The following is a 14,975-nucleotide window of genomic DNA, read 5'->3' as shown; positions in this document are numbered from 1 at the left end:
CTGGCTTTGTGGGGAGACATAATGCCACTCACTTATCATTTAAATACTGTAACACTGATACCTGCTGCATGTATATGAAGCCTGATACCATTCTTTTTCAAATCAATGGGAGTCTTTCCATTGTCTTTAATGGGTGTGAGATTGGGCCCAGGCAGAAGTGAGCATATGAACCTTAATTCGGGGGAAAATGTGTGAATATATATATATATATATATATAAAGCATCTAACAGTGAGCAAATGGAAAAGCCAGGGGAATATTCCGTGATGGTAACTGAGAAGAGAACTTGGGTCATTGACCTTAAGCTTATTTTAATATTCATCTTTGAAAAGTTCCTAAAGATCTTAAACTTTTTGCTTTGTTTGAAGTTTGTAAAGGATCTGGGATCCATTAGCCCAGGCAAATAGCTGCTTTTCTTTGGGGTTATAATGTATCATAGAATGGCTACCCTGACGTTTGGGGAAAGGTAAAACGGGGATTTCATACGTATTTATAGTGTCTAAGACATCGTACACACATTCGATCCGAGATGTGCCTCCACTAGGAGAGTTGTACACAACATAAAGGGCGCCACACATCAGAAAAGCTGCTTCAGCATTCTTGCTATTGCAAGATGTGTCCCAAGTATGCTCTACTGTCATAGTCATATGGTTGATTTTAGTGATGACAAGGTTTCCACTCGTGTCTGGCTCTGCATGGATTGTCCACAGCCCTTGTTCATCAATAGCAAGATCTATTTTAGTATCAGGAAACAGTTCATAGGCAGAAATCTGTCCAGCACCCGGCAGGAGCATTCTATCAGTTACCTTTCTTCTCTGGATGTTATATTTAACTATCTCATTTAAGGAGCCATATCTGTGATAAAACAGGAAACCATTATACATAACATGGCCAGTTCCCTGCCAGGAAGATGGCAGGTTAACTCTCCGTGGTGTTAGCTTATGATTCCTTTCCGTGAATGCCCGAATATTTGCAAATTCCAAAATAACATTATTCTTGGATCCACTTAAGAAATAAATCTTCATATGGTCTTTGCCTGGATCTGTCATCCAAGAGCCGTGCATATCTCCAGTCTTCTTAACTATCTTTATGGACTTGATACCTGCAAGCATGTTGTCACAGCCTGTAAGAAAATAATCCAAATATAAAGGATTATAAAATTAGAATGACTGTGAATCCTCTGGTTGTTCCCTCTCTTTGGAATTCTTAGTCCCTTCATCCATTGAGTAGAGTATGTCCAAAATGTCTGTAAATGTGGCTACAAAATTGCTATGTTAAGTAGTCACCAAACTCATTTCATATCCTAGAACCAGGGGTGAAAGTAACCGAAGAGACTTACTGGTACGTAAGGCGGTGGCGGTCCTGAGCAAGGTGGGGGGGGGTGGCTCAACCGGAAGGGGCGGGGCCTCGGGCGGAAAGGGCGGGGCTGAGGCCAGACTCCCCCAGCCAGCCCTTCAGCGCGGCCCGGCGATTTAAAGGGCCTGGAGCTCCCAGCTTCCACCACCTCCCAGGGCTCTGGCAGCGATTTAAAGGGCCCGGGGCTCTGGCTGCTGCCGTGGTAGTGGTAGCCGGGAGCCCCGGGCCCTTTAAATCGCTGCCAGAGTCTCATGAGAGCGGTAGCGGCTGGGAGCCCCGGGGCTCTGGTGGCAATTTAAAGGGCCTGGGGCTCCAGCTGCTGGCATTGTAGCGGTAGCAGCGGCCAGGAGCCCCAGGCCCTTTAAATAACCACTGAAGCCCCATAGTAGCGGTAGCGGCAGCCGGGGGCCCCAGGACTCTGGTGGCGATTTAAAGGACCCAGGGTAGTGGCGGCTGGGCAGCCCTGGGGTAATGGTGGCCAGGAGCCCCGGGGCTGTGGCAGCGATTTAAAGGGCTAGGGGCTCCGGCTGCTGCCAGGAGCCCCGGGCCCTTTTAAATTTCCGGGCCCTGGGAAGCTGCCCCTTTTGGCCCCCCCTCATCAGCGGCCCTGCCGGTACGGTCGGCTGTGTACCGGCCCTTACCTATATGCTGGACCGGACCTGACTGGCTTACTTTCACCTCTGCATAGAACCAACATCTGCCATGTAAATTCATTACCTATCTTCAACGACATACATGGGGCCAAATTCTGCTCTGTTACACCAATGCCACCCAAACAGGATTACATTATTGTAACTGAGAGGAGACGCAGAGCAGCAGCTTTGATTCTTCTCTCACTCACACCAGTTTTACACAGGTGTCTCTGCATTCACTGTAGTGAGGTTACTCCTGGTTTACAGCAGCATGAGAGAAAAATCAAGATCTTTATTTATAAAAGACCTACAGGTTAAAGTCTGACCTATTGAATTTTAACATACTAACTATCTCAGGGGCTCACTCCTACCCTCTCCCCCCCCTTTAATAATATAACACCCTTAGGAAGAAATACAGCATCCTAATATGAAGCCAGAATATAAAGATCCCAATTCTCGGTTTTGTTCTGGCCCCTTTTCACCACTCCTGCAACATAAAAGAGCCAGAAATCAGCCAGATCCCAAAGTCAGGTATCTCTCTGGCTTTGGGACATGCCATGGAATGTGTAGGACCAGCAAAACAACAGCTCCATGTCACCATAACTCAGGTTAGAGGCATGTGTGACATTGCACTCCATATGTTTATGGAAATATGCTTATGAGTGTAAATATAATGTAACTGGAATATGCTTTATGCAAAAGGTCTCTTGTAAGGTATCATTTCAAAGCTTATAATCTACTGAGTGTGTTCATCCTATTTGTATGAATGTTTCATTCTTGTATCTAAAGCTAGAAATATGAAGTATTACTCTGAAGTCCTATTGTAACTATGCAAAGTGTGGGCCATTAATGGTGGCTTGGAATCTTGATGGCTCCCATTAACTAGGACAACTGATTGTAAATGGTTCTGTTTACTTGTAAGTCTTCCTGTGTTCGTGTGAGTCAGGCCGGGAAGAATGGAGGCGTGGGGTCTCACAGGACATGTCACCACGTCACCTGGTACTGGAATCCATCTTAAACCTGGTGCTTTTCCATTTAGAAGAAAGGGGGGGAACCCAGAAAGAGACAAAGGATTCCCGCCTTGTGCCAAAGCTATAAAAGGAGGTGGAACAGAACAAAGGGGACTGCGAGTCATGAGAAATCCTCTAGTTACCACCTGAGCTGGAACAAAGACTGTATCGTGGAAAGGATTGGGCCCAGACTAGGAAGAAGTCTAGTCTGTGAGAGAAGCTTATTGGAACATCTCTGAGGGTGAGATTTACCTGTATTCAGTTTCTTAATGTATTAGGCTTAGACTTGCGTGTTTTATTTTACTTGGTAACTTACTTTGTTCTGTCTGTTATTACTTGAAACTAGTTATTACTTGAAACTACTTAAATCCTACTTTTTATACTTAATAAAATCACTTTTGTTTATTAATTAACCCATAGTAAGTGATTAATACCTGGGGGAGCAAACAGCTGTGCGTATCTATCAGTGTTATAGAGGGCAGACAATTCATGAGTTTACCCTGTATATGCTTTATACAGAGTAAAATGGATTTATTTGGGGTTTGGATCCCATTGGGAACTGGGTATCTGAGTACTGGAGATAGGTAACCTGCTGAGTGGTTTTTAGTTAAAGCCTGCAGCTTTGGGGGCGTGGTTTAGACCTGGGTCTTTGTTGCAGCAGGCTGGCATGTCTGACTCAACAAGGCAGGGTTCTGGAGTCCCAAGCCATCAGGGAAAATGGGCTCAGAGGTAATTTCAGCACATCAGGTGACAGTCCCAAGGGGTCTCTGTAACTGAACCCATCACAGCATGTCATGGGACTAGGGCTGTGGGGCTGCCAGAGTGGTGTAGTCATATACACCAGTGCAAAGTGAGTGCAAAATGTTACTACCAGAATAAGTAGGTAATTCAGCGTTGGTAGCATTTTACACCCACTTTGCAAAGATATTAACAGCTCTACAAGGTGCAAGGCAGTGGAGAATCATGCCCAGGGAACTCTCAATCTTTATCAACTGCCTAGCCCTTCCAGCAAACATGTTATTACAATGTATACTAGAGGAGTAAACAGCTTGCTTGCCAAAGGCAATAACAAATTAGAAGAGACACTACTTGACGGTTAAAGAATGTCTTTTAATAAAGTGCAGCCTTCTTAGCCAAACAGAATAAACAAGCCCTTAAGGCAGCAAGTTCTGGCAGTAGATGAAATGGAGAAGACAAAAGCAAACTCCGTTGCATCATCAGCCTTCTCTCTTTTTACTTGGTCCAAATCCATTGAAGTCAATAGAAATACTCACATTGCCGCCAGAAAGCAACCCTTTTTTGCACTTGTGGATACGGATACCCCCTACGTATACACTTTGGTTACTGCAGCCAACATGAAGGACTGGAGACGCCTCTACTGCCCCAGGATACTTCCAAATCTTACCCCCATCAGACCCAGAAGGCAGTTTGATGCCTAATCTGCAGGAATGCCATATCCCACTCGCAACCAAGGCAGGGTTGGAAGATCAACCACTTTTCCTGCAAAATCAGTGAGTGTCTGTACATATCCAAACCAAACACAATCACCTTGGACTTATACCATGCCCCTTATGGTGGAGTGGCAGCTCTGCTATTGTTAAGGTTAAGAGTCACTTACTGTTTAACAGATGACTTTATCTAAGTGCTCTAAAAGCCACATCCTTACTAGTTTTCCCATTGATTTCAATGGAACCAGAATTTGGTCCTCAATGACTACAATTAAACATATCAATGAACTCATGGCTCTGCTTTTAAATAGTGGTGTCAGCTAAGAATTACCTCAAGCAGCAGGAAGTGTATTACACAGACAGCTGGAAACCTAGGCAGCAAGACCTTAAACACTAGCAAGCAATGCTGTAAAATCTGGAAATTGATAATGGACCTGTAAATATGATGTGGTTAATGGATGGCTAGTATATACTAATGTGTTACTATCAATAACAACTTTTCAACATCTGGAAAGATGTAAAAAGGCAGGTAATTTTAGCTTAGTTATTTTTAGAAAGAAACAATTTTCAGTGTCTTTACCCTGAGACATTTTAAAAACCATCTAGTTTATTTTTTTACTGCATGTCAAAGAAAGTGCCGGAATATTCAAACAAGCTTAGATCTAGAAAGGAACAGATTTTGAAATTCAGAGTACTGGAAACTGAATTAGGTGTTGGGATATGTGAAAAGATGCCTGCTTGTCTGGCAAGGAAAGAGAACAGCCAGGTGAAAAGCTGACCCAGCAATCTGATCAGGTAAACAACTGGGTTAGCAAACTAATCTTAATGCTAGGCAGAAAAAGTGTTTATACAATATATAATGAACAGCTTTGTAATAATGTATTTAAGGCGAGCACCTGAATGTGGCTGTGAGCTTGCATTCAGCCCTATGCTATGCTCTGTTTTGGTGGACTGATCACTCACTGAAGCAGCAAATAAATGACATACTTCTTCAGCTCAAGAGAAGGTCTGTGAACTTGTGCATTCTGGGTGGCATGGAAAAAAACAGTCCACACCCTTACCCAACCTCAGAACTGAAATGAGACTGTGACCCAGAGGGACAGGCCCTGTGAAAGGACCTGAAGTACTTTGAAAATTGCCATCGTCTCCATATGCAAGGTGGGTGACACCTGGTAAACCAGGCTTGGGTATAAGCTGTTTATTATTTTTAAGCTGTCTTTTGTTCTGAATAAATAGTGCTTTGAACTAGCCTGGTCACTGATTAACCCTGTCATTGCCCCTTAATGAACAGGGCTGCAGCTCCTACAGTTTAAGGCTAGAAGGGACCCCAGATCATCTAGTCTAACCTCCTGTAAATCACACGCCACGAACACCACCAACCAACCATCCACACACAAAACCCAACTAAAACTACACCAAAGTATTACAGCCCATTGAAGACTAAACTATTATATGCCAGAGGCAGAGAATAGGAGGGCCCCAGGTACACCCATGTTTGAAGCCCCTGCAATGTCAGGAAGTTGATTAAGTGAGATATATCCAGATAATGATGGCAAATGACCCACATCCAGCGCTGCCGAGAAAGGTGAAAACCCCATCAAGATCATTGCCAATCTGATCTGAGGAGAAATTTCTTCCTGACTAGGGTGACCAGATGTCCCGATTTTATAGGGACAGTCCTGATTTTGGGGACTTTTTCTTATATAGGCACTCCCCACCCCCGTCCCTATTTTTTTCACTTGCTATCTGGTCACCCTATTCTTGACCCCTCATGTGGTGTTCAGTTAGACCCTGAGCATGTGAGCAAGAACCAGCCAGCTAAGCACGTGAGAGAGAGAATGCTTGGTGCCACTTCAGAGTCTTTTCCCTCCCCATCCAATGTCCCAACTTCACTTGTGGCCATCCCTGATGCCTCAGAAAAAGGAGATTACAAACAAAATCAGAACATGTGGGAGGGGCTCTCCCCACCATTGCCTCTGGGCCCTGCTACCTCTCCCGATGCTTAATTTGTAATAAAAGACGTGCCAGGGCTCAGCCCGGGCAAACCCCAGCGCAAATTAAGCACTGGCTGGGTGGTCAGAGAGCAGCGGCTGTGGCCAGGCACCCAGCTCTGAACACAGCACCACCGCCAGCAGCAGCGCAGACTCGAGGGTGGCAATGCCATACCTTGCCACGCTTACATCTGCGCTGCTGGCCAGCAGCTGCTGTTCTCCGGCCACCCAGACCAGGCTGCACTGGGAGGAGTTTCTGAGCCTGGGGCTCCCCTGGCCATACACCCACTGACCACCAGGACCGCAGGAAGGGGGAACCCAGGGGCTGACCCACTGGCTCCACAGGAGTGAGCCCTGCTGCCTGCACCTTCCCAGCAGGCTGGCAGCTCCAGGCAGCATCACCCGCCCCCTGCCCAGCTGACCAGGTGGGGCTCCAGCCACGGGCTTGCCCGCACTCACCCCTACTCTGGCAGCCCGGCCCGCCAGCTTGTAGTACTCTGATGGCGACCACTGACAATGGGGCCCTGAGCAGTCACCCACCTCCTAGGCTGGCCCTGCTTCTGGCCCCCTACAGATTCCAGCTGTAGCCCTGAAGCATGAGATGCTGAACTTAATTCAGACTTGCTAAGGTGATCGCAGTGAATTGCAGGAGCGTGCAGCCTAAATCTCCAGTCTGGAGGCTGAGTGTCACGTGATGGTGATGATTAGAGGCTTGAGACCTAAGTGGAATACCCTTAAGGAGACCAAAAAGAGGTCAGAGGTGTAGTTGTCTTGGGAACTGTGACAGTTGCCCGAGCATACCTTTAGTAGGTTTTTTTAATGCTTTTAATGCTCCAATTAAAGATCTATTTCCGAAGAACCAATTTAACATGCAATTCAGTATGTATATAACAAATATTTTAATTATAGCATTTCCCTTATCATTTTGGTGTATTTGTTTTCTTTGCTGAAAGCTCAATATTATCACACTTAAAGAACACACATTTGTAAATATACTTTATCCACATATCAGCATAAATGTATTGACTAGAAGATTGGCTCTCTTAGATCTAAGTTTTGAAAAGTAAATAGTTCTTACTTGCATTAAGCATGAGCTTGACTTTCCTTTTTTCTTCTGCGTCTTCATTTAGCTGCTTTTCCACCATGTCTTCATCTACTTCTACACAGGCAGTAGATTCTCTTGTTGATTGAAAATAGTCAATGTCCCTTTGTGCTCTTTCAACTCTTGTTAGCAAATGCTCCACTTCATTTTTAAACTCAGCCTTATAAACTTTCAGCCCCTCCAAGCGCGATATCATCCTCCTTGAAAAGTCACGGAATTCTTGTACATAATCCAGTATATCTTGGTTGCATTTTTCCAGCCTGCTCTTGAATTAGAATACAGAACATATAAATATATATTTGCATGTGTGAACATGTGTATTTTCTATAGATAGGATCTTAACACATGGTTAGTTTATAAATACCACTGTCCCCCCTTCCCTTTCTCGTTTCAAACTAATTATCCCTGTCACTTATTAATCTGCATGAAAAAGTCACTGAAATTCATACTGGTGGTTAAATATCTATATTCTCCCTTGCTATGAAGTCTGAGGGCCAGATTCTTTGCTCTTCTTCTGTCAGCAGAGGGGAGCCCTGGTAGAACCCATTGGAGGTTTGGGGTGTAGAACAGAGGGATCACTGATGACTCCCATCCCTGAGGTCCCTCAAAATCCTCTCTTTAGGGTCTCTGCTGAGTCTGTCTCATAAAAATGTGGATCCTGTTGGATCCAGGAAGCAACCACATTTCACATACTGTTCCTTTGCTGACCCAGCAGATATCTGATCCAGAGTTAATGCTACTTCCTCTTTTCTAGCATTTAAAATGGAAAATCGAAATTTTGACCTACAAAAGCAATATATGCGAAGAAAGTTTGTATCAAAATGGTGAAAATTGTGGGAGTAAAATCATGGAAGATAGAGCAATGGAATTCAGGTTTGAAAGACCAGCACACCTATGCAGCTACCTCAGTATCAGTTCATCTTAGGTCAGGCCCTACCTGCCTGATCACTTCGAATGGACCCTGCCATTGGACGCATTTTCAAAAGTGTCTAGTGATTTTGGGTGCCTAGCTGGAGTCATCATAAAAGGGGCCTTATTTTCACAAAGTGCTGAGCTCCCACTCTCTAAAAATCAGAACTCTTTAAGGTGTTTCAAATTGGCCACCCAAAAACCAAGGTACCCAATATTATGAGCCACTCTTGAAATTTTAGGCCCCTTTAGTTTGTCAAAACTTCATAATAGGCTAGGTGCTGAAAAAGCCAGTGATTTTTATAGGACTTTTAATCCATAAATCTCAAAACACTTTAGAAAGGGGGAAACTGAGGCACAGAGAGATGTGACTTGCCCAATGGCATGCAGCAGAACAGTGGCCGAGCTGAGAATAGAACCCAGGTGTCCTGGGTCCTAGTCCAGTGCTCCACCCATTAGGCAACACTGCCTATCAGATGAGTTATTGAAAGTGTGTCCGTATCTAAGGGCTGATACACAAGAATGATAGTCCTAACTAGTTAAAACTGGGTACTCAGTTGTGCTGCTTTACACACAGGTTTCAAGCTTTTCATTGTGGGTGTTAGGTGAGCTTCTCTATGACTGAGGAATAAATATACTTACAAAGGGAACCATGTAGTATGTGTTATGTGTTTCATTCTCTGAAATCTTTGGTGAGGATTTTATAGCTCCCCGGCTCATTTTATGACAATTATCCAAGTGCTAACTTGGATTTTTGCATATGACCATAATCCCAACCAAGAGGCCCATCTACCCATCTCTCCTCCTCACTACACAAAGTGCCTCCATCCACGCTCCCAAATGTCCCAGGACTGCTTCTCCCTCCAATATTTACCGCTCCCCTTTTCTGCCCTTGCTACTGTCCCCTCCTCCTTCACCTCTCCCTTAGCCTTTAGCCAGACAAAAGTGTGTGTGGAAGGGAGAAAGACATTATTTCCCCCCTCAAGTTGAAATGTGTGGGGGTGGGAGATATCCACCCCGTCCACATTGCTTGTACAGTTACACATATATCAACTTCTATGGGTGTCCAAACATATGCGAGAACCTTAGGATGTTGGTTGGTCTGAACCAGGGAAGATGGGGGAAACTTTTCTCTCCTGTGCAGCAAAAGGGAGGAAACAGACAGTTGAAATGTATATGATTGTCATTCTTGTGTAGGTTCGTGAAATGTTAATCCCAGCCCACCTAATGGGGAGAGAACATTGGTCCAATCCTTCACTGCTTTCTCAGTGAAGCCAGTAGGAGCTTTGCATGAGCAAGGAGTGCAGGAATGACTACTGTTAGAGCTTCTTTACAATTATTTTATTAACACAAATTATTACCAGACAAAGGCACGATAGCAATTCTTAGTAATTCATCCCATACAAATTCTGTGCTACTGTGTATGTGTCACATTTTTTAAATAAAGTATGCACAATGGTACATTGGTATTTAGGATCTAGGAATGCAAAACTTCTGGAATTATTTTTAATAATCTCATCTGAATTTAATTAGCAATACTCGGTGATCTTAACTGAAGAAAAAGGACAGGTACTGGAGTAGGTGGGAGCCCTGTTTGAGGGACTGTAATCTTATGAAATTTAGCAGAACCAAAACTTTTTGCAATCTCCCAACCACATGGGGATTTTTTCAGTCTCTTGTCAAGATGCAAATACACTTAAAGTTCAGATAGAAAAATGCCTTGTAAGCTTCCAACTATCTTCTGCGCTTACTAATTCATTATTAATCTTTTTCACCAATCCTGTTGATGCCAACAGGAAATGCAAATATTCTGGAGACATACTGTGACAGCAATTTAAACATTTTTAGCTAAATGTTATTGATGGGATTACACAGATGCAATTGATAGAAGAATTTGGCTCTGTATAATAAAATAAAATAAAATAAAAATGTTATATGATAAATAATGCTATGATAACACGAAATAATTAAAGTTGCAGGTTTTAGTTACCATGACATACTTTTAAAGTTTGTTTATTTTATTTGTTTATATTATTCATTATTTTACTGATGATGATTAACATATATGCAGTTTATATATGCAAGAACATGCACCACCTTTCAAATATATTTGCAACGAGACAATATTCCTATGACACAATTATACAGATAACACGTACCTCTAAAGATAGAAAACGCCGGTCGATGTAATGCATTAGTACTTCATCTTGCATTACATATTGGGCCTCTCCCACGATACTTGTGAAAAATGAAACTAATAAAAATCTGAATTGCAAGATTATCATAGTTTTATGAAATCTTGTGGGGAAAAATAAAGAATTAATAATGGGAAGAAAAATCACGCTAAAACTGCCCCCCCAGAATTAAAATTAATATAATTACTGTGTGATACTATGATGTGAAAAAAATGGCTACAAATGCTAAAGCTGCAAGAATTAAAAGATTTAAAATGGCTGTTTCAGCTCCTTCAGTCTATCATTAAAACAATAAAGTTGTGGAAAGCATTGAGCTAGATGTGTTTATTTCTAGAAGCCAGATGAATGCTTTCCAGCTTGTGATCTTGTGACCAATCCCAGATGTTCAGTACTGAGTCACATAGAGCCTTTAGTCCAGTTATATTAAATAAAAACAAAAACAACCCCCACCCCCACCCAGAACAATATTTAGTGCCAGATCCTTTTCGGATGTAAATCAGAGTGGCTTCACTGAAGTCAATAGAGCTATGCTGATTTGCACCAGCAGAGGATCTGGTCCATAATATCTGTAGTTGTTGTTCTGAACAATCACAGTTGTTAGTGTAAAGCAATTTAAAACAACTTCTTCACTTTCAGTGTTTATCTGGGTACATATGTCTGTCTGTACTAGGTTAGAAAAATGAAAAATATTAAGATGCTCTTCTCTCATTTATCTATCTTAGGGTTTTATACTATCAACATAATATCCAAGCACCTTCCCACATAAAATCAATAGAAGCAGCAAAGTCCCTTGTGGATTTAATGGAGTTTCTGGCACTTCTCCCTTTTGGGAATAAAAACACTACTTGAGGTAAGGTTTTTGGTTTTAATTTGTTAAAAGAAATACTAATTTTAAGGCTTATTTGTTCTAGGTCTTTTTGGTCTTTTCTTTGAGTAGAAGGGGATGCATATGCATATCCAGAACCCTTTGACCAAGGGGATATGGCCACACAAACAGCACGGACAGTAAGAAGTTATGTCCTAGGCATCAGACATTTCCCCTTCTATTTGAACCCAAACACTACATCTGTACTGCTCTTTCTCAGAATTCGGCACATCTTAATATTTTTTCAGCATCCTTCTCTACAGTTTATTCTCACACCCACACAAGCTCTCCCTTCGTGCTCTCTCTAGCATGAGTGTAAGCATCTGAGCATTGATTCAATGCATGAAAATGTGTCACAGCATGCAGAATTTACCCTTTGACCTCATTTCCCTGACTTCTGTGAGGTACAACTTTGCATTATTTATGACAAGAATTCAGAGTGCACTGGCAAAAAGTGATTTTTTTTATACTTCTTTATGCTAATGGAAAACAAACCTGTTTGCCAGTTTCCATTTATGTGGAACAGTCACTGATGTGCAGTCAGCCTGACTGGATACCCCCTCGCCAGCTCTCATTTAACCTCAGAGCAGGCAGAACTACTTCTTGGGGAGATGGAAACAAACAACATTGTCTTGTTGGACTCTGGAACTGATAGGAGGACACCCTGGATGTGTCCTCCAGGCATATAGAAAAACATGCAATTGCGAAGGAAGCACTAGGTCATCTCCATTGATTGGGAGTGCTAGAGAAGTCCTGCAGGGTGACTAGTTCTGTGGCGTATACTGTCTTTTTTTTCTTGTCCCCCAAAGCATGGCAAAATCAGAACACTATTGGATGATAAAGTATTACTGCAGGATTGCGGGGGCAGGGTAGAAAAGTGGTGTATGCCACATTCCTCTCCACCAATGGGTACAGAGACCATTGAGCATGGGGCTATAAGCCTGCAGGGTTTCTGAGACTCATAACCATCCTAACAGCTTTAAGGAAGCCATTAGCAAATGAATTATATGTGGCAAAATAGGTCACTTTCACCCATTGGTGCAGGAAGAAATTCAGCTCATCTATAGAAGTGAAGATCCACTACATCATGGACTTCCTGCAAGTTGGAACATCCTTGGATCTCTGTGTTAGCCATATGACCATCAGCACTGTCCTAGACCTAAATAACAATAGAAGCTTGACACTGTACCTCTTGGGTCTTGTTTCACATTTACTCACAAGTTGACATATCCTCCAAATATTGAAAAATGGCACCCTTAGAAGCTTGCGCTAGTACTGAATATCATAGTGGAGCTGCTGATTGAACCTCACCCACATGCATACTTATGTTCTGTCCTCAGAAGTGATATTGTTAATAGCTATAACCTCAGCCATTATCTGAATGAGGTGCTCTGTCAATGGAGAAATAGTTCTGTACTTTCCACAATGACAAGATGCTGTTGCAGACTACTCCAGAGTTTATTCCAAGATGTACACTCTCTTTTGTGGTATTTGGGACACCTTTTATCAGTCTCAAGGCATCGTTCTGTCTTCTTTATGTATGAATGCAAAATACCCAAAGGAGGTAAAATAGCATAAGCTTGATGTCAGGAAAGCATTAGCTCCATACTTAAAACAGAGTTCACATATCCTCTCTTTGGATAGAGGAGCAAGAGAGTTTCAAAGTACACCATTAGAAACTGGATAAGGTCCTGCATAGTTAAAGAATGCTGTAAAAAAAACAAACTGAGTTGTCCAGTGCCTTCTGGCATTGTTGCTCCAGGTTTACCTAAAAATCAGTAGCAGCTGAAAGTGTAGGAGCTTTCACGGGAGAGATTTGCAAGGCAGCCACTTAGTCATCACTGTGTTCTTTCGCTAAATGAGATACATTTGATGAGTTTGAGTTTAACATTCAGCAGGAGGATTCTCCAGGCTGTGGTTGAGGACTGAACTTTGGGATTATTTTCTTCTATTGTTCTACATGATGGGATACTGTACTTCTTAGACACACACACACACACACACACACACACTTTCTTTTGGATACTCTATACTCCTGCTGTGTATTTATATTGTAGGGACCTAGAGGTCCCACTCAGAGCCTGATGACCTTTTGGGCTAGGACTATACAGACACAGAAAGGACGGTCCTTGCCCCACAGAGCATTTATTATTTTTTTGGACCCTTGGAAGGGGTTCTGCTACACCCGCTTGCAAGGATAGGCAGATGGGCCACTGGAAGAGAAAAAGGAACAGTGACCTACCTGCTTATTCCTATTCTTTGAAAGGATGTGCCCACCCATCTACACCTCTCTCTTCAAGGTGGGGAAAGGAGTAGTGCATTTTTCTTGTTTATGCTTTTTCCTCACAGCACTTATCACATCTTTTCATTCATCATTTGGGGTCATCTTTGTTGTATCAGCTGTTCAAATTTTGTGAGGGTTATGTAGATGTTTTCAGCCCTGTATTTGCATTTATATTTTTGGCTCCAGATATTGAAGATATTTTTGTTTTTAAACCTACTATACAAATCAATTGAGTGAGACTACCTGGCTTTGGAAAAAACGGGCCTGATTTTCCATGGTGTCCCTCCAGTTTTACACCAGGTTAGCTACATTCATTTATATGGAGTTACACTGAAGTAGTGCAGTAGTGGATCAGGCCTGCTGGTTCCTCTTTGAGGTTACTCACAGCTGTGCTGCCACAGCTCAGAAGGCCCCACCTCTGATGACTGATGGACACATTTCAAAGAACAGAAATGAGCAGACATGTACAAGCTTATTTCTTACATCACATTAGCCTCTTTGCTTCATTTTGTTGTTCCTGATGTTGCAAAATCCAATAGGAAAATGCCATACCAGGCACCCTGATTTTAGTGTCAAACCCCCCCCATTAGGCACAACTTCAGACACCTGGCCAAGTTGGCCGATACTCCCATTCTCTCTACTTCCAAACAGGGCACGTGCACAGGGTCACATCTTTCCTACCATCTAGTCTGGACTACGACAGATCTACAGTTTTCTCCAAAAGCCTTTGATAATGCTATATGCACAGGGCAGTGATTTTTATCTCAGGATTAGTGAATAGAAAACACTAGAGGTTTCATCTGATTTGCAGCTTCCTACATTAGTTCCATGTGTTTTAAAGCATTAAATATGTACAAATTAAAATGACTCTGCTATTAAGCCTGAGGCAAACATGGAATTATCTTTCTAATGTATCAGTGCTTTAGTTCTTTGTTTTTCCCATTTCATGATGATTAATCAAATGTAGCTATGATAAGCAAGGTAAGGGGCAGAGAAATAACTGGAATTACACACACAGACACACAATTTTGTTTATGGTTGCAGTGCAGATGGATCCTGAGAGCATTGAATTTATGCGTGTAGAGTAATCTAATACGGTAATTCTTATTCAGCTCTGATGAGCCATAAGAGCATTCAGTATTAATAATATATAAAGCATATCATTCTTTACCTCTCTACTTGCT

The 14,975-nt window shown here is 42.5% G+C and overlaps 1 protein-coding gene across 1 annotated transcript; it reads right to left on the bottom strand.

Moving 5' to 3' along the window:
* Positions 1-343: 343 nt before the first annotated feature.
* On the bottom strand, positions 344-10,732 carry OLFML1 (olfactomedin like 1). Its single transcript, XM_065404464.1, has 3 exons — positions 10,607-10,732; positions 7,515-7,803; positions 344-1,122 (listed from the first exon to the last, which is right to left on the bottom strand). The coding sequence occupies exons 1-3, from the start codon at positions 10,730-10,732 to the stop codon at positions 344-346; spliced, it is 1,194 nt and encodes a 397-aa protein (XP_065260536.1).
* Positions 10,733-14,975: the final 4,243 nt, after the last annotated feature.

This window comes from Emys orbicularis, chromosome 4, assembly GCF_028017835.1.
Source record: "Emys orbicularis isolate rEmyOrb1 chromosome 4, rEmyOrb1.hap1, whole genome shotgun sequence".
NCBI classification, from domain to species: Eukaryota; Metazoa; Chordata; order Testudines; family Emydidae; genus Emys; species Emys orbicularis.
This window is presented reverse-complemented; position numbering and strand designations above follow the sequence as displayed.